Below are 23,538 nucleotides of genomic sequence, written 5' to 3' on the forward strand. Positions count from 1 at the left end.
AGTGGGGCGGGAGGGGAGCCGGAAGCCGTTGGTGGCGGTGGAGGAGGGGAGCCGGGGGGGGGAGGGGGCCGTGGGTGACAGTGGGTGGCAGTGGGGGGGAGGGGGGAAGGGTGGCGGTTGGTGGCAGTGGGGGAGGGGCGGGCGGGGCGGGCGGGGGGGGCGGGGGGGGCGGTGGCCCTTGGCGGGAGGCGGGGCGGGGCGGGCAGCGCGCAGGCGCAGGGCGAGGCTCCGCCCTCCACAAGCACCACCCCTATCCACAGAAGCCACGCCTCCATAAAGCCACGCCCTCCAGGAAAGCCCCGCCCACATAGAAGCCCCCGCCCCTCCCTCTCCTAAAGCTGTACCCAGAAGCCCCGCCCATTTACCCAGAAGCCCCGCCCCTTCCATTAGCTCCACTCAGAACCCCTCCTCTATCGAAGCCCCGCCCCCAGAAGCCCCGCCCCTCACAGCCCCCGCCCCACCGAACCCCACCCCTCTCTAAGCCCCGCCCCATCTCCAAGCCCCGCCCCTTCCCCAAGCCCCGCCCCCCGCCGCGCGGCCGCGCAGGAGGAGGCGGAGCCCCGCGGCGGGTCACATGACCGCGGCCCCTCGGAGCCGGGCCCAACATGGCAGCGGCGGCGGGCGCAGGGGCCGGCAGCGCTCAGCCCTAGGGCGGCCGCCGCGCCCTGCCGGGCGGCACCGGCACCCGCAGCCCCCGCAGACCCCCCCCGCAGCCCGCCCGCAGCCCGCCGCCGCGTCCGACATGAGGGAGAAGGGCCGCCGCAAGAAGGGCAGGACCTGGGCCGAGGCCGCCCGCACGGTACGGGGGGGGGGGGGGGGGGGGCGACGGGGGGGGGCGGGGGGGGGCGGCGGGGGGGGGCGGGGGGGGGCCGGGGCGGCTGGTGTGTGTGGGGGGGGGTTGGGGTTAAAGCAGGCGCATCGCGGCGGAGGTGGGTGTTAAAACAGGGCCGGAGGAGTCTGGCCGGGAGGTAAATGGGGATAGGCACCTGCGGGGGGGGCCTGTGAGCACAAAATCTGCGTAAAGGGAAATTTATTTGGGCTCGTGTGCGCGGTTTGGGGCCTTGTGTGCGGTTTGCAGGGCAGAAATAGGTGCTCCTCGGTCAAGAGGTGTGATGCAGGTCACTATTTTAAGGGTCCCAGATGTGGCCCACAGGTGGGCACCAGCTTCTCTGCGTGTTTTTGTGTATATCCGCATATACACGTCTATGTGTGTATTTGTTTTTTGCAAAGAGGCATGGCAGAATCTCCAATACCCAATCCAATACGCAGAGCAAATGCAAGTGTGAAACTTTTTCTTCTCTTTCAACAACTTTTTGGTTGTAACCAAGCCTTCTCCAGCCTGTGTGGATTGCTGCTCACGCCCTACCCACTGGTCTGTTCCCAAAGCCACTTAGAGGCTGAAGCACGTGCTTGGAAAAGCTGCACTGAAAGCTATCAAACTGGAGGTGGTGTTACCTTCAGTCATGTACCTGCTCTCACGGCAGGGAGAGCCAGAAGTAGGAAAAGTTGAGCAAATGCTTGCCAAAACCTCCCTTTTGGCAACTATTTCTATTTGTGTCTTCAACAGGAATGTTAAAACATTCTGGTCAAACTCCAGTTTCAGCCTTTAAAAAGTTTCCCCGTGTTTTCGGCTTGGAATAACATCTTCTGGTTCTTGCCCTAGCCTGCGTAGCCCCGTTGGCCTTTCAGCTGCCAGTGGCTGAAGTCAGCAGGGTGAGATGTGCAGCTTTGTTCAGAAACGCAGCAGCTCTCAGGTATCCCATTCCTCCTGAAGGGTAGGGGAAGGCTCTTGTCAGACAGGAGAAACTTTCTGTTGTCTTGTAGTGGTTCGTGCCTCTGCTTGTTTAAGGGGTGAGGCTTCTTGCAGCTCCAGGTCCCTACTCGTGGTGGGTGGAAGGAGCCCTGATGGTCACAGCGTGGCAGCTGCCGGGGGAGGGCTCGGGGCCGTGGGGCTTGGTGGCAGCTGTCCTGGCGAGCTGCGCCGCCGTGGTGGCTGGGCTTACAGAGGAGCTGCTGCTCCTCTGGGGCCGCTCCCTCCTCTCTCTTGCATCACCGCGGGTGCGTGGAGCTCAGGGAGCTAAACCAGCCGGGAAGCGCTGCTGGTGTGGTGCTGGCGTGGCCTCGTGCCAGCCCGGGAGCTACCTGCAGTGCAGGGGAGGGGATGGCCGTGTGGCGGGGGGGTGCCAAACTTCCGAAATCCGTTCCAATATTTCAGGGTTAGCTCGAAATACGGTGGTGGGCGACAGAAGCGTGGCCTCCGTTTGGTTGGAAGGCAGAGGGCGGGCGGCAGGTATGTGTGCAGACAGGATGGATTCGGAGGGGCTGAAACGGTGCCCGTCTTTCTATGGCTAGGTCAGTTACTTGGAGCAGAACTGCAGCGTGAGGTAAGGGAAGTGTGCCCCGAGAGGGCAGCGCGCTTGGGGAGGAAGTCACTGTTGATAAACAACCTCCTCCTTATTTCCTGGCTCATTCAGTAAATGTGCAGCTGCAGTTGACTGTTAGCTTGTGACTCTTCTTGGGACAGCGTCCCTGCGGTTAAGACAGAAAGCTTGGTGAAGGTCAGCAGCAGGCGCTGTGCCGTGCCCGAGCTTTGGGTAAACGCAGGGGATGTCTCTGGCCTGGAGCGTACTGTGCAGGTACAGCCCTGTGGCAGACGGAACTGCAGGAACACACCAGAGGGACACCGTGCCTGCAGAACAGGGCTGTGCATCAAAAGGGAGCTGTTCCCTACAGCCAGCTGTGCATTGAGCTGCACGTCCTGCTGAAGGCAGGAGACCTGTGTCAGCAAACCAAGCAGTTCTGGGGCTGCCCCTCAGAACCTGTGTCCGTAGGGTTACGCCTCGGCCCTTCAGAGCTGCGTGACCATTCGGGAGTGTTCCTGAACTGCGCTGGAAGTCGGTGCCTGGGCCCAACTTGTGGTCTCGCAGACGGATCTGAGCCGGGAACCTCGCCGCTAACCTCGTGGTGCGGGGAGCTGAGGTGGTGCCTGGGTACGGCTGAGCTTGAACAGGCGGCTGCAGCTGCGGGGCTCTCGTGGGTTTCAGACAGCCGTAACCGGGGCTGGTCGAGCAGGTGCAGACAGATGAGAGCAGATCTGCAGCAGCTTTACTTTGGTCTCGTTTGGATGTTATCGCACCGAAGCAATGTCTGCTGTGGTTGCGGTTGCAGGGGCTGACTTCAGGAGCGCAGGCACGGTGTTCCGTGGACAGCTCAGAGCGCCGTGCTCCCCTGTGCCGCAGGTCGCTGCTCCTCTTGGCTAGGATTTGCACGGTTCCTGTGCCACGGCTCGCTGGAAGACCCGAGAGCAGCGGGGAGCTCCGTGCATCCTCCTCGGGCTGCTGCACGCGGTCAGCGAGGGCGCGGTGGCGTGCCGGGGGCCTGCCCAAACCCAGACAAGCAGTCCTGCAGCTGGCCGGCAGCCACGAGCGGGCCGTCTCTGCGCTTTGTTTGCGCAGAGGAAGGCGTCACGTGCCCAACTTGAAGAAATTCGGTGTTTGTTTTTTATGGGAAGTCCCCGTGCGTGACCTGACCGAGCAGCTCTGCGCGGTGCGGAGCTCGGGGCAGCAGGAGCTGTGTGAGGTGGAAGGAGCGCGGTGCCCCAGGCTGTCTCCTGTAAATGCTCCTACCCCGCTCGTCGGCCGGCCATCCGGGGGTGCCGAATGCCCTGTTCCATGCTACCTGTTGTGAGCTTGCGCTGCTACAGCTGAGTTTGCCCCTGCATGGTGGCTTCCTGTAGAGTCCAACTGCCCCAGCAGGAAGCTGGGGGAAGCAAACGGCGTGTCCTCACAGCGGGCTGCAGGGAGGCTGGCCTCCTGAAGCTGCCGTGTTCTGGGCAGCGCCGGGGAGAGGAATCACAGGAGGGGCTGAGCAGCAGGAGCTGGATCCTGCCTGCAAGCCCGTTTGCTCCCTTGTATACGCAAATTGAAGACCTACGAAGGTTCAGAGACTGCAGAAATGTGCAGAAGTTCGGAGGAGTCTGTAAAACGTTACTTGGGGACGGATGGGAAGGGGCTGCTCGCCTCGCAGACAGCACGGGTGTTTTTTGCTACGGCTCACCTCGGGTGCCTCCCTGCAGCCTTGCAGTGTAGAGCCGGGCTGTGCTCACAGCCTGCCCCTGGCTTACCTGGGAACAAAACGCACGTCTGAGGCCGAGTGCTCAGGCCTCTGAAGGACTGGTGAAAGGAAGAATTAATTAGGGAGGAAAATGAGGAGGAGGACTGGGAGCCCAGCAGGCCCTTCCTGTGGAATTGCAGAGCCGGCTTTTCACTTCTAGCCAGGTATTCAAAGAGGTGGCTCTGCAGAAAGTTAAATGATTAATCAAAGCTTGTGAAGTCAGCTGACAGCCGCGGCTAGCGGGATTTGCCTTCATTTGGGGTGGAGCACTCTGTGGTGCAGCACACGGGGTTCTAATTCCCCAAGTGATGTCACCCCTTGCCTGCTGGTTCTAGACCGATGTCCAGGTGTGAGACCTGCCTCACCGGGGATGGGAAGCCGTGGCTTCAGCTGCTCTGTTCCACAAAACCCCTGCCTGGATGCCCGTGGGACGGGTGCATGTGGCTGGTGGCTGCCAGCCCCCTGACAGTGACATCCCCTGGCCAGGGAGGTGCCTCAGCAGGGCTGCTCCAGGGGTGCGCTCCTGGCTGCAGGGGGCTGAAGCTGTGCTGTGAAGCCAGCCGTTGCTCTGTGAATAAGAGCTCTTCTTTGGTCCAGTTTACACGGAAGAACGTGGAAGTGGAACGTGGACGTGGAAGAACTTCCTGGTGAGGGTGATGGAGCGCTGGGACAGGCTGCCCGGGGAGGTTGGGGGGTCTCCTTCTCTGCAGATATTCCAGGCCTGTCCGTACGCCTCCCTGGGCAGCCTGCTCTGAGGAATCTGCTTTGGAGGGGGGTTGGTCCCGACGGCCTCTTGGGGTCCCTTCCAACCCCTGGTTCTGGGATTCTGTCGGGCGTCCCTCCACAGGTACTCTCTGGATGCTGGGACCTGCAGTGCACCAAAAGCTGCTCTCAGCTCCCCGCGGAATCCGTGGAAGGAGAAGTTTTTGCAAATGGAGCCTTGAAGTTGGATCTGGAATGGCGATAGTCGGGAAGGGCTGAGGTGGGAGAGGAATCCACCACACTAGGGAAGCAAAAGCCTACAGACTCGTTCCAGTCAGTCGCCCAATTAGCTGCCTGCCATTTTAAGGCTAACTCCCCGTGACGGCGTGTGGTCCTGCTGGAAGCACTGACCTGTGGGGCTGTCATCACGCTGTTACGGGGCTGGGCACGCCTGCTGCCCCACACGTGCAGCGGGGCTCGGTAAGCTTCCTTGCCGGCTCTGCAGCCGATGGATGGAGGTGACCGTGCAACACCGAGTGGTTAAACTTTTATTATTAGTACAGCTCCTCAACGACACCCGGCAGGGCTGCCTCTGGCCCTGAGGGCGGTGCAGCCCGTGTTCCCAAAGCACCGTAACGTGGTGGAACCCCGGGGTCCCCCCCGAGCAGCAGGGTGGTGGCAGGGATGTGAGTGCCCAGCTCGCGGTGCGGGAGGAGGAAGCAGTGCCCGAACCTCCGGGGAAATCCCCGCTGGTCGCAGCTGGGGCAGGCGCCTGCCTGCTCTGCCTTCCATAGGCAGCTGCAGCTCTGCCTCCTCGCGTGCTCTGTACCAAATAGATTCAGGTGGTGCTGTGGGAGGACCTCAGAGCTTGTCCGGAGAGAAACCGACAAGAGGACTGAACCTGGGATGAACCTCTGCACGCTCGCTTTGTGTCGACACAAGTCCTTTTGCTGGCTTCGGGAAGAAAAGTGTCTTCTGAACTCCTTGCTAGTGAGACTTCCTGAGCCTCTTGGAACATAACTGGACCCAGTTAGTTGTCTTTGCTGTACTCAGACAAAAAGGAATCTCTTCAATAGTCCTAGGGTAAAGGAACACAAGGGGTGCTTCAGGATCTCGACCACGTTTCCTTTATTTGTGCTCTTATTTAAAGCCATAAATGCAGGCGAGATACTAATCCGAACGTGGAGCCTGCGCGTACTTCTGCTTGGTCTCTCTCCTTTAACTTCATTCTGGCACAGGAGGCCTGAAGATCTGCAGGCTTCCTTCAGCAAGCTCCTGCCTGAAGCTGCAAGAGCCCCGGAACGGCTTCTCTGCAAAAAGTGGTCTCTAACGAGGTGGGAGTGAAGGTGTGCGCGGGTGTCTCGTGCACCTCGGGTGTGAGGCATCCCCAGGTGGGGATGCTCGAGAAGAAAAGCCGGCTTTGTTTCCAGATGCCTGCTGCACCTGCGGAAGGATGGACTCACCCTCGGGTAGCACCCAGCGTTTGGCTGGTGTGCTGACAAAATTTGAGAATCATCTTTTAGTAAAACGTAGCTGGGATCTGGGCATCGCCAAGCTTTTTCTACAAAAAGCGGGAAATTTGGATTCTTTGTGTTTAGACGCACTCGGAAGCGAGCGGTGCTCTTCTGGCTCCTCCCCTGGGGTGGAGGGAGGTGGGTGCGCGCTGTCCTCATCAGCGCCAGCACCGCGGCGGGTGGCTGTCGCTGCCCAAATGTGCTGGCGTGGAAGATCATTTGAGGCTTTTTGCTTCGATTCAGCACGTGTATCCGTTGCCTACCGTGCACGTTAAAGCATTACAGGTGTGTAAAATGAAGCGGGTGCTTGGTCTGTCTCCTGTGGGACTGTCAGGCTCTCAGAGGCTGTGGTTAGCTGGGGCTGCCTGGAATAAATGCAGAGCCAGGACACGGCGCCTGATTTCCTTGCTTCCCTTAAACACCGCTGTTGTGGGATCTGCTCAGAGTCTGACCCGAATCCAGCTTCAGCGGGGCGTACTGAAAACACCGTCCCTGTTCTTGATAGTCCTCAAATGAAATGTGAGGAATGAGATAACGAGCTACGCCGGCTGCTTGTGTCCTGCTGGTCCTCCGAAAGGCTCTGCGCTGCACAGCAGCAGTGGAGAGGGACTGGTGCTGCGCGTGGGGCTGAGCCGAGAAGAAAACTTGGAGGACAACCACGTGAGCCTGTGGCTCGATAGCTGTGGCAGTAAGACTACGTGAATCCTTCTAGAGGAGGAGGAAAAAGGCAGAGGGGAACCCTCCAGTGATGAGCATTGACTGTGCCAGGGCAGAAGTCGAGGGGCGTCAAATGCCACCCACCAGCTCCGCGTTCAGGGCGCGGGAGGAGATGTGAGCTGTGGAGCTTGCCTTTGCAGGGTGTTGTGGATGCTAGAGGCTTGCACGGGCTTGTGGAACTCGCAGGTTGATAAACACCTGGAAATTCCCTCCTGCTCTGGAGGTCCCTAGCCGCGTGCAGAGCGGGAGAGCAGCCTCTGGGAGGTGGGATGCTGGAGCGTTGGGCAGAAGGCTGATGGAGACCTGCTGTGAGCTGGTAGCGATGGAACAGCGCTAGGTGTTCGGTGCAACGGCTTCTTGCTTGCCTGGTGCACTGCAGGAACTAGCCAACGTGACTGCAAGTTGAGTTGCTGTCACCTGCCCCAGGCTGTGGGGCAGGGGGAAGCTGATGGGTGAAGAGGGCAAATACCACGTTCACCTCTGGGCAGCGCGAGGAGGACCTGGGGAAATGAGGCTGGTCAGCTTCATCCCGGAACAAGCAGAGCGGCTTCCTCGCTGCAGGGCAAATGCTCCTGGAGGCTGGTTTGATGCATGTGGAGGTGAAGGGAGGCAGGGAATGGCCAGCTTGGACATACCGAAGGCAGGCTGCTGCTGATGGGATGGCCGACTCTGGGGAAGGAGCAGCACTGGGTGTTCCTCACCTTGCCTGGAATGAGGATTTTGGTGTGATTTCTCCACGTTCCCCCCCGTGGTATGGTGGTAACCAGGCCAGGGAGACGCAGGCAGGCAACAGGGTCAGTGTCTCCTGTCTGGAGAGCCAGGCACAAGGGTCTGAAATTAGGGGCAGTGCTTCAGGCTGTTCTCGTACAGAAGTACTCGGGTCCTATGTGGTAGCCACAGTGCGATGAGTTCAAGTGCCCGTCCTGATGGGGTGCTGACAGCCCTCCAGCCGGCTGTTTAGGAGCTAGGTGTTGTGTTGGTACTGAAGTGGGATCTTTGGCTTTTCCAAAGGCACGTACGGCGTGGTGAGCATGGTGGAGCTCCTTATTAAAGCTCCTCATCCTTCTCAGATCAGCGTGAAGTTTTTATTTGCCTGATTAAAGCTGGGTGTATACCTACCAACGCTGCAGCCTCAGACAACTTGCATGAAACTATTCAGCCAGCTGGGGTACGTGCTTCCCTGGCTTCTGCTGTGTGTCAAACCCAGAGACTTCTTCCTTTTATGCTGAAGTGTATCAAAGTTCAGTTGCAGGAAGATTAAGATCTCTGCCAGCTCTCAGGTAGGTTCAGCGTGCTTTTATCTTCCGATAAGCTTAACAGAAAGAACCCGAGTGAGAGAGCTCGATCAGACCAGGGCAGCGGCTGTACCTGCCTCCTGCTTGTGCTCTGAAGCAAGCCCAACCTCTGCCTTGCCTGTGGACAGTATTTGTGTGTAGCTCTGTAGTAGGTCCACGTAAAAACATCCGAAGGAATCCTTGCTCAATGCCCTCCAGTTTGCTTTGGGAGGAACTGCTGCGAGTACCGGCTGCTTCCAGGCAGGAAGTCCTGCGGACGTCACCTCACTGAGGCAGCCCCTGTGGGGTAGGAGCTGAACTTCCAGATTAAAACTTCCTTGTCAAGAGCACGAAGTAATTCAGTGTCACTGCTCTGCCACAGCTCCTTCCAGTGGCTCTGTACGCATTAAACACGTCTTCCTTCCACATAACTGCTGGCCCTGCTGGAGTCTGAGTGCACCTACTCACCTGTTGTGGGATTCTGAATAGAAATTTGGTAATCCTCACAGGATTGTGGAGGTTGGAAGGAACTCCTGGAGATCAAGTCCAGGTCCAACCCCCCTGCTAACAGCAGGTTCCCTACAGCAGGTTGAGCAGTAAAGCATCCCGGCGGGTTTTAAATGTCTCTAGAGAAGGAGGAGACTCCCCGAGCTTTGGGCAGCCTGTCCCAGCGCTCTGTGACCCTCGCTGTAAAGAAGCTCTTACCCGTCTTTGTGTGGAACTTCCTGTGCTCCAGCGTTTGGCCACTGCCCCTTGTCCTGTCGCTGCACACTCTGAAAAGAGCCTGACCCCATCCATTTGCCTCCCGCGCTTTCGATATTTATGAACATTTATCACATCTTCAGTCTTCTCTCCCCTGGGCTGAACAGACCCAGGTCTCTCAGACTTTCCTCGTATGGGAGATGCTCCAGGCCCTTACTCATCTCTGAGGCCCTCCCCTGGACTCTACGAAGTCTTCTCTGACCATCTTTTTTGAACTGGGGAGCCTGGGACTGGATGCAGTGTTCCAGATGTGGCCTCAGCTGGGCAGGGTCACCTGCCTTGACCTGCTGGCCACGTTCTTTTCAACACACCCCAGGATCCCGTTGGCCTTGGCCACCAAGGCACACTGCTGGCTCACGGCCAATGTGCTGTCCACCAGGACCCCCAGGTCCTTCCTGCAGAGCTGCTCTCCAGCAGGTCAGCCCCTAACCTGTACTGATAGGTGCAGTTATTCCCCCCCCGTGCAGGACTCTATGCTTGCTCCTGTTGAACCTCGTCGGGTTCCTCTGCCCACCTCTGCAGCCTCTCGGGGTCTTGCTGAACGGCCCCCTGGTGTGTCAGCCGCTCCTCCCAGCCTTGTGTCAGCAAACTCACCGAGGGTGGCCCCTATCCCTTCGTCCAGGTTGTTGATGAGTTGGCCAAGGCCGGACCCAGTATGGACCCTGGGGGGTACCAGTAGCTCCAGGCCTCTACTGGACTCAGCACCGCTGGTCGCAGCCCTCTGAGCTCTGCCAGGCAGTTCTCAAACCACCTCGCTGCCCGCTCATCTGTCCCACACGTTCTAAGCCCCTTCTCCAGGATGTTGTGGGAGACAGTGCCAAAGCCTTGCTGAAGTCAAGGTACGCAGCACCCGCTGCTCTCCCCTCATCTGCCCAGCCAGTGATGAGGACCCAGAAGGCCACCAGGTTGGTCGGGCGGGACTTCCCCTCAGTGAATCCGTGCTGACCACTCCTCATCACCTCCTTCTCTTGCACTTGCTTGCAGATGGCATCCAGAACAAGCTGCTCCATCACCTTTGCAGGGACGGAGGTGAGGCTGGCCGGCCTGTGGATTGCCATCTTGCTGCTTAGGAATTGCCCTGCTCTTTTTCAGAAGAGCCATGCGACCCAAGTTCTGCTAGGACAAATTCTTCTCTCCCTTTCCATGTGGGGAAATACGAGCTGGCTCTCAAACCTCTTAGACACAACAATAAACATTACCGCTTACGGTTTTGCTGTTCAGAACCTTTTCTGAGCCCCATCTATCCGTCCCAGCATGTCATCCCCTGAGGTCAACCAAGCCCACTTGCTCCTCTTTCCCCTTTTTTTTCTGGCACGTGATGCAAACCCGAGCATTCTGAGGGATTTGTGGCTGCTGAAGAGCTGCAGCGGGCCTGTGTTCCCGGCAGCTGTGGCTTTTGCGATGTACAAAGACCTCAGCAAGTAACTGGAAAGCGATACTCGCCTGGCGTTGCCTGTTCCTGTTTCCACGTGACAGGCAGTGGGCTCTTCAGCAGCGTGCTGAGCCGTGGCATGGCTTCATTCAGCTCTGCTTCTTGGTCCGGAGCTGTGATGAGAAGGGTTGGAGTTGGAGGTTGCCACAGATCTGTTAACGCTGAATACTTCGGGTGACTTCTGCAGGAGCAGTTTGCAGAGCAGGGTAAAGTGGCCTGTCACTGTGTCGGGAGCCCGCGGGCTTCCCACTCATTTCTAGCCAAGTGCTTGGTGTGAGTACTCAGAGGCACTGCGCTCTGCGTGACGTCCGTTCCAGCTGCCAGAATTCAGCTTGCATCCACCTTCAGCACTTCTTTGCTCCTACGAATCCACCACGGGGCCACTGGGAGCAGTTCCTGTAGCGGTACCTCTCTCTTCAAAGCATTTGCAGTACAGGCGTAGTTCTGCCTGCTCAGTGCTGCCTTACTAAACATCCGTGTACTCCCAGAAACGCTGAAACTGTCCTTGTGGGCACAGCTCTCCTGGTGGCAGAGGGTCAGTGTTAACGCCTGGTGGGCTTTGTGCCCTTCAGTCTGGGACACTTTGCCCTCTCCAAGCGCGCCTTCAGTACCTCAGCCACAGCTGGTTTGGTTCCCTCCCGCTGCAGAGTGAATCCTGTTCCTGCTGTCATGAGCAAGGCGGCGTTTGTTCCGTGGTGCTGTCATAACCTCACTCACGCCCTGCAGGGAGCGTGCAGGAAAAGCCTAGCTTCTGGTGCAGGCTGGGGCTGCTGCTGAACAGTCGGGCTTACAGGTTTCAGCTGAGATTCAAGTCTCACAAGCTGCTTATCTTGGTTTGAGGTCTTGGTGTGAAGCATCACTTCAAAAGCCTGCTTCTCTTCCACGTCAGATCTGGAGAATCCTGGAGTGGTTTGGGTTTGAAGGGACCTTAAGGATCGCCTTGTCTACAGCCCGCTGAGTCCCCCTGCTCGCCGCCCTGCAGCTGCTTCCAGCTCAGCCTGCACGTCTCGGTTCTTAAAGCTGCTCCCCGGGCTGCGAACAAAATTCTCGTGTCAGAAGTGCAGTTGGAACGGCGGTAACGAGTTCATCCTTAATCAGGAGGATTTCATTCTTGAACTTGGATACGTTTTCTTTCACTAAATAAACATGTCTTAAAAAAACACGATTAAACACCTGCACCTTTATTTGGGGACCTCCTTGCTTGCTTCAGCACGTGTAGGTAATTAACCTGAAAGCCGGGTGGCAAGGCACCCGTACAGCCCCAGTTTGGCAGTGCCTGCAGTCCTGGAGTGCCCCCAGAACACGCTCACAAAATGCCTTTTCCTCACAAAATGCCTTTTCCTCACAAAATGCCTTTTCCTCACAAAATGCCTTTTCCTCACAAAATGCCTTTTCCATTCTTGTCCATAGCTGAGCGCCTGCCGGAGGGGGGCTCTCGGCTCTGTGCTGTGGAGCTCTGCGGCCAACCGGTATCCTCCTGACAAAGGTTTGGAGTTGGAGGTGAGCTCTGAGCTCCATTAAGAAACTGGTTTTATTGACATGGTTCTCTGCCAGCGCTACCCGTTCCTTAACCAAGCGGCTAATGCGCTTCAGATGCCTTTCATTTTGATGTTTCAGGCTGCTGAGGCTTCCTGTCTCTTTGACCTAACGTCTGCTCTTGAGCCGTACGCTGCAAAATGTTTTCCAGTCTTAAAAGGAAAGAATGAGTGGTAAGGCTTCCCCTCTGCTGCAGGGGAAGGAATGTGGAAAAATAATATCCTGCAGGAGAGCTGCCTTGGTTCGAGGCACTTACCTGCATCTTCCGTGGTTACTTGAGTGTGGAAATCTGTGTGCACGGGCTGTCAGGGTCACGTCTCTGCCCTCGCACCTCGTGGGGATCTCAGCAGCTGCAGAGGCCATACTGTCTTCTGCTGTATCTGTGCAGAAGTGAGAGGAGAGGTGTCCTGTGCACCTTCTGCTTTCTGTCCCCTCGAGGGGTTTCTGTGGTCTTACAGAGGTGAGATATTGGTGTCTTGCGTGAAATCTGGTCGTTCCTCTTTGCTTCCCCAGGACGCTGCTTGCATGTGCTGTCTGGAGCTTTCTCTGCATCTCTCTGGCCATTTCTTTCCTGTGTAGCTGAAGGAGTATCACAGAGCCATGCAGCCCGGATAATGCCTCATTGTCCTCTGGTCCTGTGCTGATGCTGCACTACAGCAGAAGTAGATCTGAAGAGGAAACGCGGGGTCCTGGGTGGTCTCCTGGGTCTGCTCAGCCACGGGGGAAGGTTAAGGCTGAGAGACGTGTCCTGAGCCGGCACACAGCGTAGGGCTTCCTGTGCTGCCTGTGGAGGAATGCAGCAGAATGGAAAGGAAGGGGGAGAGAATTCCTGATGGAACAGATCGCCTCGTTTAGCTTTGGGGGGACTTGCAAAGCTTCGTTCCGTAGCTGGAACGGGGCAGGAGCCCCCTCCTTGCTGCCAGGCTCCAGCAGTTTGCCGGTACCCGCTGTGCGCCCGCCTGATCCCTGAGCTGCCTTTACACCTCCGGCCTGTTGCAGCGTGTGCTCACCAGGTCCCACGTGTAGCGGTTGGAGGAAAGCATTCCTGGTTTTTGTACCAGGGGCCAAATGGATGAAGCGAATTGTGAAGCCTTAGTTGCTGTGTCTAAAACAAAACACACCTGAGATCAGCAACCCCAAGCTGGAAGGCGCAGAGCCGTGGTCTGGGGGAGCAGCTCAGGGGGTGCTGGCAGGCAGCGTAAGCATCGCGCCAACACCCAGCAGCGCTCCTACGGCCACAGGAGGCTTTTGCATTTTGAGGTCTGTCCAACTGGATTTGAATGAGGCTGCGAGGAGCTGTAGGAGTTTGTTCTGAGATGTTTCTGTTCGGAATAGCCAGGCACACAGCCTCATCACGTTCACGTGGAGGCTTTTGGTGCTTGTTTGCCTCTCAGGTCAGTGGCAGTGAATTTCCCAAGGTCTCTTCTTCAGCGCTCTGACTGGCGTGAAAGCTAAGGTGGGGAAGAGAAAACACTTCTTCTAGCAAGGATAGAAGAGCATAAAGACTTCTACTACATAACACTTCTAGAGCATAAACACTTCTACTACAGGAAACTGGCTGATAATCCTACCCTGGTTCTGGTTACTTGAGGACAAACCTGAGAACTTCAGTACTGAGGTTCTTCTGGTTGTTAACAGCTTTAGTTAGGGCAAGGTGGAGTTCTGAAAAGGTGCTTGAAAAGAAGATTTTTCTCACTGTTGGCAATAAATGCTTAGTGTTGCATGTTCTCGTGCCTTCAGGTAAGCTGGTGCGCTCGAACCACCTTAAGCATTGCTCGTGCACTGACCTTGGGGACTGAAGATTTTTCAGTTGGAGGCTCTGCACATGCCTGCCCAGCAGCAGCAATGTGTCTCGTGTCAGCGATGCTGCTCAGAGGCTGCTCTCGCCTCTTGGAACAGAGGGTGCCAGCCAAGGACACCGTCCCAGGTGATCAGCGAAGGGCCTGCGATGGCTCCGCACAGCACAGCCCCCAGAGCGGGGTGGGAGTGGGTGTGGGAAGGGGCTGTCTGCTCCCTGTGGGTCCTGGTGGTGTGTTTGGGGCAGGGGCTGCCCAGGGGAGGTGCGGGACCGTGTCTGCCTTGGTGCTGGCACCTCTCTGTTCCAGCAGGGCCATGTGCGTGTTTGAGGCTGCTTGGCAAACTGAATCATAAAACGGATGTGGTCCCTTAATAAGAAAAAAGGTATTTTTAGCCTGGATTAGGGCCCCAATCTTGTTTACTGCTTTGCCAGCGAACGTGTTTGTGCAGCTTGGAGGGAGGGAGCTGTGGCCAAGGTGCAGGACTCCAGCATCAGGACCTTCAGCTCGCCGGAGTCTGTGCGAATAGCGTGCTCAGTCGCTTGAGACAAATGCAATTTCTTGGCAGTAAGTTCAGTAAAAGAACTCGTCTGAGTCTAGCAGCAGGTCACGTCGGGTTTAGCAAGTCCGTGCTCTCCTGTGCGTGGCCTGGCCGGCCCGCTGTGCCTCCCGGCTGCAGCACGAGCTGCCTGTGAGCTGCTCTTTGCCCCCTGCACGGCGGCTGTCCAAAGGCTGTTTGTTTTTGAGACTTCCTTGTTGGGCTGCTACGCGCAGGTTGCCGGGACTCTGACCCGCTTGGTGTTTACTCCCCTGTTGCTTTGTGGTTGGTTCCTTGTTGGGAACCATTGACCTGCACTGGGAGAGCCTTGCTGGCTGCCCCACGCTCTCCTTTCACAGCCTGTAGGTGCAGGGCTTAAGCTCAAATACCGTTCACAAATACTCACTGGGAGCTTAAGACCACATACATTTGAAGTGCATATCTGTACAGATCACAGCTTTGTAGTATTCTGTGTCCAAACTTGAAGTTTTGCGCTGTGGCAGAGCCAGAACGCGCAGCCAGGTGCGGGTCAGCAAGGCTCTCCCTCGCCGCTGCGACCTTCTCGTGTTGCTGCTGTACAACTCCTCGGCCTTCCCGAGCCTTGAGAGGTAACACAGGGACCTTCTGCAAGCAATCCTCTGTTAGTCCCCTGGTAACTTCTGTCCCTTCCCCTCCCGTGTTGCTGCTGGAGGCAGGTTGCACACAGGCCCACACCTCGGAGGTGCTATTTCAGTCCCTTGTTTCTAAATTAAGGCATGTAAGTGCTAGGTCCAAAAGCCTTAAGGTTTTTTCTGTAGAGAGAGTTGCTTCAGGCGTTGTCTGTCTCAGACTCAGACCTCTCCTGGTGTTTGAGGTCAATATAATCCTGCCGGTGCTCTTTCCTCACTTCGAGCTGAGCTTATCAGGCATCCAGGCGGAGGAGTGGAGCTCTGGCAGGGTCATGCTGCAGCGCTCGCTAGGAAGCTGCAGCCGTCTGGCTGATGGGCGTCTGCAAATCCAGAAGTGGTTTACTTGAAGCAGTACTTCAGCTCCTGCTCTGCTCTATCCTTGAACTGCTCACAGACCATTTTGGAGCCAGGTTCCTCTCTCTGTGGAGCAGCAGCACTCTGTTTCTTGGGCCAGCACTCGCCTTCTGCCTCACCGCCCCAGTGGTAACGACACGGATTGAAGCCCTGGGCTTCTTGGAGCTCCTTGGCCCCATGTCCTCCGAGCTTGGCCAGAGCTCAGTGCTCTGCACGTGCCTCACTGGGTCCTCGGGGTGAAACGTGATGTCTGTTTCCTCAGGCACATTTGGAAGTTGGTGTGACACACTACGGTCCTAAATGCTGTGAAAATCGGCCGTGAGCACTGGCGTGTCTAATGGCACTAGGCTTCTGATGGCATAGAATCGCCCGCTCCTTCTTGACCTCATTGCTGGTTAAAGCCTTGAACAGCGTTTGGCTAATTGGATGAGTGGGGAAGGCTCTGCGATGTGGGTCAGGCCCTTCGGTCCTGCCCTTCGCTCCCTCGTTGCTGCCGGGAGGCGGCCGCGGTGCGCTCTGGAGCGACCACGCCATGGGGCTTCACGTGTGCCTGGCTTTCTGTAGCCGACCCATTTCTGTGTGAAATGCTTCATTGCATGGAGGTTCCTTCTAACCCAAGGGCTGTGTGAGGGCATTTGCCACCCACCGCCTCTGTGGCAGGGAGGCGAGGGGTCCTCACGTCACCTCAGCCTGGGCTGAGGCCTAGTCAGCAGCTAGCACCACAGGGCCCTTAACGGCTTCTCGAGTTGCTGTGGTTTCCACGGCTTTTATGAGGTTTAAATTCTTAAATTCTGTTTCCAGAAAGTACCAGGAAGGAGCCCAAGTTTAAGTGGTGATGGTACTTACAGCATTAGCTTGGGCAATTCTCTTCCTTACACGTAGAAGACAACCAATAGCAGGAATTCAAAAGTGCATTTTTATCAAAAGTTGCTGACAACATCAATGGATTAAGGTGCTTTTTTCATATTCTGAGCTTGGAGAGTGATGTTTAAAAACAAAAATCAAAACAAAAATTTTATTTTAAAAACAAAAATCAAACCCAAGTTGTTGTGGGACTTTCACCTTAAGTTTGGGTGTGCTGTGCTCAGTCCCAGAGCCTCCTCTGGTCGCTTGGAGCTCGCTTAAACTAAAAGTTACAGCAAAATCTCACTGCTGGCAAAGGGCGAGCTCTAAAAGAAAACTCAACAGCGTGACCCAGTAAGTCGGTTGTGCTGGGCCGGTCTGGGGGAGGGGATGTCTTTTTTTAATCCCTTAATGAGGGTTTTAGCTCCTTTATTCATGAATGATTCATTGCAGCCCTGTGAGGACACCGCCTGCCCGTGGTGTAAGTGCCTTTCAGCGTGGTGCATGCTAATTCGGTGCGCTGAGGGTACTCGGAGCCCTTCCTAGCCTGGGACCCTGGTACCGGGGTGTGGATTCACTTTGTATGGTGAATGGAGGAGCTTCCCTGGGCTGATGTTCATCTTTCCTCGTCCCGAGGTCAGCACTCAGTGCTGTTTTTGTTCAACAGTTGCTGAATTTCCTGAAGACCTTGAGCTGAAGCTAACTGGAAGGAACTCGTTCCTGATGTAATCTGCTGGAAAAGACCCAGCAGTGGAAGTGTTCAAAAGCTCCTTTCCCGGAGCACGTTTCTTACAGTTCAGCTTGGTCTGCTGCCTTAGCTTTTCATGGTGGTGCTTGGAGATGGAAAGAGATAGAAAGATAGCTTGGTGCTGTGGCCCTTCAAGGGGGGGGAATGGATGCATGCTGTTTCAGCAGAGCTCAATATGGATGCTATTAGTGCTTCTGAAACCTAGTGTTTGTTTTGTCAGTAAAATGCCAGACCATAATGAGAACTGAAGAAATTCCTTGTACGCAAGGCTGAAAGCTGAGCCGAATCAAGCACATCGTATCCTAACTTCCCAGAAGCACAAACAGCTAGGCAGGGCAGTGAGGATATTGAAAGGCAAGGGGGGAAACTTGCTGATGGATGAAATCGAAATAGCTTTGCCAGAACTTTTTTATGCTCTGCCGTTCGTGCCAGCAGATGAGGGTCAGATTCCCAGCTGGTGCAGTTTCCCTCCCATGGAATTCAGGGGCTGCAGTGTGAAGCAGGCAACAGGGAGGTAGTTAGGAGTCATGGTCTGCTTCTGCTTTGGCTTAGCCAAATTGCCGTCTGGTGGCTTTAGAGAAGAGCTTGAGGGCATCAGAAAAGCTTAATCTCTGGCAAGTTCCCTGTGCCTTGGCAGTGAAGTGGTGGAGCTGTGGCACTTTGCAGTGTTGATGGTCGATGTGGATTGGAGCTGGAATTTTTAGGAAGTTTCACTATTGGAAATACTACTGAAAGTAGTGACATGGGAGTGCAGCTACCTGATGGAAGGTTCTGGGAACGGTACACCACATCGGTATGTCTGAACGTTGGCTGGTGTGCTGTAAGGTGCAGGACTTCCCCTGGGGGCATCCCTAAGGTAACCCCTGGCCGCAGTGAGCTTTCCCTTAAGCAGCTAAGAGGTGACGTGAATGTGTGTGCGGTGCACCTTGAAGCTGTGTTTTCTGCCCCTCAACCCCATCAGGCCCACCAGCGGGATGAAAACCCAACAGTGCTGCGTTGTCCGTGTTTGTGGGTGGCTGACGAGCTGGTCCCACGCAGGTGTGATGCAGCACTACCAGCAGCCTGCTGATCAGCAGCGGAGTGCACGCCCCAAACCAAAGACCTGCACTTCAGCCCCAGGAACAGCATTGGCCTCCAGGGGGGTTTCACTTGTGAGGCTTCCTACGGCACGTGCCAGTTCCCACAAAGTTCTGTTCTGCGAGCGTGTTAAAAAGCAGATGTTCCCTTGGTTTGTTTTGGCTGTTTTGACAGTCAGACTGAAGATAAACGTTTGAGAAGCATCCGGTAGCAGTCAGTGCACTGGGACGTGTGGTCAAGTGCCATATTCCAGTATTTCACTGGGAAGAAGCACACGATTCCCAACAGCCTGGTACTGCCTGGGTTGTTGGGTGGCGTACTGAAGCGTCAGGAGATCAGAGCTGTAGTGGCGATGTGATGGTCCAGCTCTCCTGGGTGGAAACCTCCAAGGTGAGCAGTTGGAGCTGGAAGCAGATAGAGGAAGAGGAGGAGTGGTGTGTTGAGTTAGTCCTGTGTTGTGTCAGTGTCTGGGGGGGTTCACTGCAGCCTCTCTAAGCTCTGGAGGAGAGTAATTTTACTTTCTGTAATAAAAAGCTGTAGGAAAACGAAGAGCGTAAGGAAACGTGAATCCAGACTGCATTTTCCTAGAAAGGAGCTAGGTGAAATTACATCCATGGAGATCCCTCCAGAGCTAGGACTGCATCTTCAACTTGTAACATCTCTGAGCTGAACACCTTGCTCTCGCTGCTCCTGATAACCTTTGGCTAAACACAGAGCTGTGGCATCCAGGTTCTCGTTACTTTCCTCCGGAGCTGCTTCCTGCGAACAGCCAGGTGAGGTAGTAATAGCCTTGCTGTGCTCCTGAGCTTTGTTTAAGGATTCTCTTCCTGAGGTTTCCCCTCCTCTTCAGTCAAATAACTGAAGAAAGGAATAAAATCTAAAATGGGGAGGTTACCTGGCCTGCCTGGGTACGTGTGGGAGGATGGGTAACTTACCTGTAGCCACAAATTTCTGCTCGCTGGGAGACTTGGGAGGCACTTCAGAAGAGTTAAATGCGTGGCACCTGGCACACAGTGGCACATGATGCTTAGATTTGTGTGCTCATTTCACTGGCAATGGTACTGCTGGTTGGTTTCACAGAATCCCAGAACTGTAGGGGTTGGCAGGGACCTCCAGAGACCGTCGGGTCTGACCCCCCTGCCAAAGCAGTTCCCCAGAGCAGGCTGCCCAGGGAGGCGTCCAGACGGGCCTGGAATATCTCCAGAGAAGGAAACCCCCCAACCTCCTTTGGGCAGCCTGTCCCAGCGCTCCGTCACCCTCACCATGAAGAAATTCTTTCACATGTTGGTCTGGAACTTCCTGGGCTCCATTTTGTGGCCATTGCCCCTGGTCCTGTCCCCACAAACCACTGAGAAGAGGTTGGCCATGTCCCTCTGTCTCCCACAGCTCAGGTATTTATAAACGTTGATGAGATCCCCTCTCAGCCTTCTCTTCTCCAGGCCGCACAGCCCCAGGTCTCTCAGCCTTTCCTCACAGGGAAGATGCTCCAGGCCCTGTATCACCTTTGTGGCCCTCTGCTGGACTCTTTCCAGGAGATCCCTGTCTTTTTTGTACCAGGGAGCCCAGTTTGCTTCAGCAATGTTTGGTGTGTGTTCGGAACCAGCACTCGGCCCTAGCAGTACCAAAAGGACTCGCTGTGTCCACAGCTGCCCGTGCTGCTCAGCCTCAGCTACCTTCCAGCTGGGCTGGCACTCCACGCCAGCTGCCGCCGCTTTGGAGGCCCCATTGGGAACAGGCTGCGTTTGTGCTGGCTTTGGGGCAAGAAGTGTGTTGATTTCATCTGAAGGTGGAAATGAGGTGAAAGCTTTGCGGTAACGGTGATTGTTCTGGTTGTGGGGCGGCAAATGCAAGCCATACTACTCCCAAAGCAGCAAGCCCTGAATGATGGTGTTTGGAGTTCTGCTTGTTTGCTTTTCAGCTCTTAAATCCCTCCTGCCTGCCCTGCCCGTGATGTGTCATCACCCTGCTGCTTGTGAGCTCTTCCAGAGGGTGCCATCCAGAGCCCGGTGCTGCGGTGCCCTTCGGTGCATCCCTGGTGCTTCCAGCCCCATCCCTCCTGCTGGGACCTGGTTCCGCCAACCCTGTGGTCCTCGGGACCGACTTGGGCACGGTCAGATCCAGGCTGCAGACAGCTTCCTGGGAGCTTCAGAGGCTCAGTAGTTATGGCAAGCCCTTGTTGTGCAGGGCGATGCTGGGAATGCCGCTCTCTGTGTCGGGAACGCCTCGGGCTTCCCAGGTTGCTCACAGAGCTGGGAACACCCACGGGCAGCAGGGCTGGCGCAGGAGGAGCGCTCTGCATCGGACAGCAAGAGCTTGGCATGGGAGGAGAACGTGGACTTTGAGGCAGAGCTGCAGTAAGAGGTGTTGAAGTAATTTACATCAACAAATTTACCTTCCTTTTATAGCGTCTCTCAGCATCTTCCGCCAAGGTGCTTCCGTGTTCTTCTCACGCTGCCGGCTGCCGTTTTGTTCTGTGAACAGCCTGGGTGAAAGGCATTCTTCTCGTTCTGCTGTAGACGTGGGGCGAGATGGAGTCATCCTGCCAGTGCTTGTAAATCTGGGGAACTTGGAAAAGGCAAACTGCTTTGAGGAGCAGAGCCACGGGGGGCACTTCTGTGGGAGGCTTTGTGTGGTAGGCTGGTGCTTGTAGGGGTGTCTCTCTTCTCCAGGCCTGCCTGGTATAGCTGCTTACCCTCTGAACTTTACTCCTTTGAATTTAATTGCAGGTAGGGTGAATGCATTTTTCACACAACTGCTGTGAGAGGAAGAAAGTTGCCTCTCTTCCAAGGCGTAAAATCAAGGAATGGCTTTTGATGGCCCTGTTTCCTTTGAAACCTTTGCAGAAACCAGGACGGCTTTGGGGTACAAAGCAGAATATACTGCAGTAAAGAACTCTTTTAGCAGTTTTTGTTAGCAATGAGCCAAATAGAGTATTTTGGCACCTAAGGCAGCATAACTGGAGCGTTGGTGACACTGTCTCAAGTGTACAGCTTCACCTATGTTGCACGTTGACGCTTCCCAGTATTAACACGTAATGAGGTGGCTTCTTGGGACCTCATTGGTGTCTGCAGGTTTGTTCTTCAGATTGTCTCAGCTGATGCTGAGCATGGTAGGAAGGTAGTTTGTAAATCCAACGCTTAGTTTTAAAATGCCACTGCTTCGGTTCTGTGGCAGATAACAGCGGCTATACATTTATTACACACAGTAATTAAAAAAAGGCCTTGAGTGAAAGACCTAACATGGCATTAAATGGGCAGAAGAGAGGAGAAGCCACCTGAGGTGCATCTACCTTCTGAAGCCTCTTTAATCTCCTCGTGCCTGGTTCTTCTGGATCAGCCTGTAGAGCAGCGCGCAGTTCCTGCTGCCTCTGAAGGTGCTCACTGCTCTGCTTATCTCAGCAGAGACTTAACCACGTTTCTTGAAGAGCACGAGATGGTTCCATGGAGCAAACCGGGTGGAGTTAAGTGCTCCTTACTCGCTGTTGGGATACTCACAGAGTTGGGCGTGCTGCGTGGTGGGGGCTGCACGCCCTGGGGAGACACCGGGCTGGCAGGCAGCCTGTCCGAGCTGCTGGCTCCCGCTGTGTCCTTGGGCAGAGCTCAGGCTGTGCCCGAGCTGCGCGCTTTGAGGCTGCAGGGAAACATCTGAGCGCTGTAAACAAGCCTCGTGTCGTGTGAACTCCGTGCTGCTGGGCCACGAAAGCTGCTTTTCCAGATGAGCTCGTCTAGACCGAGCTTAGGCGTTGGGCATGTTTCCCAAAGCTGGACCCTTCCTGGGCTTTTGTTCTATTTAAACCGTACCTAATTGCGTAGTCTTCGTGGGATAAATTGTTTTCAGCGATCCAAAAGCCTTTTGACGATGAATTGTGTTTGTGCTCCTGCTTTTGCAATAAGGCAGTGCTTTCTTCCCCCTGTTAGAGGATGTCTTTGTGAACTTCCAGATGAAAGGGCTTTCAGTGCTGGTTCTGTGGCGTAGGAGCAGTGCTTCTGAGGGGCCTCCTCCTGTGTTGTGCCTTACGTGCTGGTTACAGGTGACCGCTGAGACTAAAATCCATGAAAACTCCCAGTTTGTGCTTTTCTTCTGACTGGAACTTGCTTTATGTTCTCATAGTGAAGGCAACACAAGAGTGCGAAGCTTTCTGAGTGCTTCTCTCCTCTGACTTGCTCTTGCATCCTTGTCTCCATCCTCCCTGTTTCCAAGTATCTTAAGTGAAAGTCTGAGATCTGACTCTCGCCGTGTGGTTGGTTACACAGACCCCAACTTCTGTAGAAACTGCCTGCAGAAAGTGGTGGTTCAAGACTGGCTTGGCATTAAAAAAAACAAAAGGCCATGGAACATTCTTAAACAACAAAAAAAGGCTGTTGTGATTGTTTTTCCCCCAAAGTATTCTCCCAGCTGCTTCTGAGTGAAGCTCCTGGAAGCGTTGACTTGGCGTTGACACCTGTGTGTTTGCCACTCTTTGTCATGCGTTGGGCAGTGCTCACCATAGCCTCTGGAGAGCGGTTCAGCAGCTCCTTTCCCTGCACATCCTGCACTGCAGCAGCACCATAACTTTCTTGATTTCTCCTCCTTTCCTAATGTATTGAGTTCTTCTTTTTCTACTTAGACGTGGTTGTCCAAGACCATTCTGGTTTCTGAAGACTGCTTCTCTCAGCAGAGGAGGCCTAGGTTTTGTGACTTCTGTTTTCCTTTTTGGCACCTAAAATGGCACCTTGGGAATTGAGCTAGCTTGCTAGTTGCTTTAATTTCATGCAGTTTAATGTCTTCACTGGTGTACGTGTGGGGGGGAGAGATGCAAAGCAAAGATTCTCATCCTCCTGTTGACCATCCTGTGTGGCCTGGCTTTTGTGGGCCCTCCTTTCCCTACCAGCAGCAGGCAGCCTCTAAGGCTCCTTGTGTGGTGTCTGGCGTTGTTTTGAAGTCAGTGTTAATGGTTAGCTGGGACTCAATGCGCTCCTCTCGCGGGTCTGAGCACAGCCCCTGCTGACCAGTTTTGCGGTACCCAGCCTTGTGGCGCTCCAGCCAGGTGCCCTGGTTGTGTGCTCCTCGCCACCTGAGGCGTGTCCTCAGATGAAGAATGCCTTGGGCATCCTCCCAGTGGAAAATAACTCGGAATTTGCACTGTGATCTGGCAGATAAAACCATCTTTCAGGTGTAATGGCAGATAAGACTCTTATGGAAGAGCAGAATCTCAGATGATTTAAGTCAATAAAATCTGTGCTGGGCTGGAATTGTGCAGTTAACCACGTGGAGCTATTAAACCTCGCAAGATCAACAGTGCGTGATCCTCGCTGCCATGTGGCAGTTCTGCTGCTGTGCTCCCTGCTCTTCTGGGCTTTCTGCTCAGACTTTGTATGCGCCAGCTGGGGGGGGGGGAAGCTGGCAGCTCAAATCCTGCTGCGTGTTCTTGGAGGTGGAGAACTGTAGGCAAGAAGGAAAAAAGTGGTCTTCCTTCCTGCTCAGG

The 23,538-nt window shown here is 55.3% G+C and overlaps 1 protein-coding gene across 2 annotated transcripts in view; it reads left to right on the forward strand.

Moving 5' to 3' along the window:
- The first annotated feature begins 554 nt into the window (after positions 1 to 554).
- ASXL2 (ASXL transcriptional regulator 2) overlaps positions 555 to 23,538 on the forward strand; it is a 103,176-nt gene continuing 80,192 nt past the window's right edge. The window contains exon 1 of one of the 2 annotated variants that reach the window (XM_035320863.1): positions 555 to 799. In XM_035320863.1, the coding sequence (XP_035176754.1) occupies positions 575 to 799 (225 nt within the window). In that variant the 5' untranslated portion in view covers positions 555 to 574. The remainder of the gene's footprint in view (positions 800 to 23,538) is intronic. The other variant, XM_035320864.1, reaches the window with a different exon arrangement.

This window comes from Oxyura jamaicensis, chromosome 3 (assembly GCF_011077185.1).
Source record: "Oxyura jamaicensis isolate SHBP4307 breed ruddy duck chromosome 3, BPBGC_Ojam_1.0, whole genome shotgun sequence".
In the NCBI taxonomy this organism is placed as follows: domain Eukaryota; kingdom Metazoa; phylum Chordata; class Aves; order Anseriformes; family Anatidae; genus Oxyura; species Oxyura jamaicensis.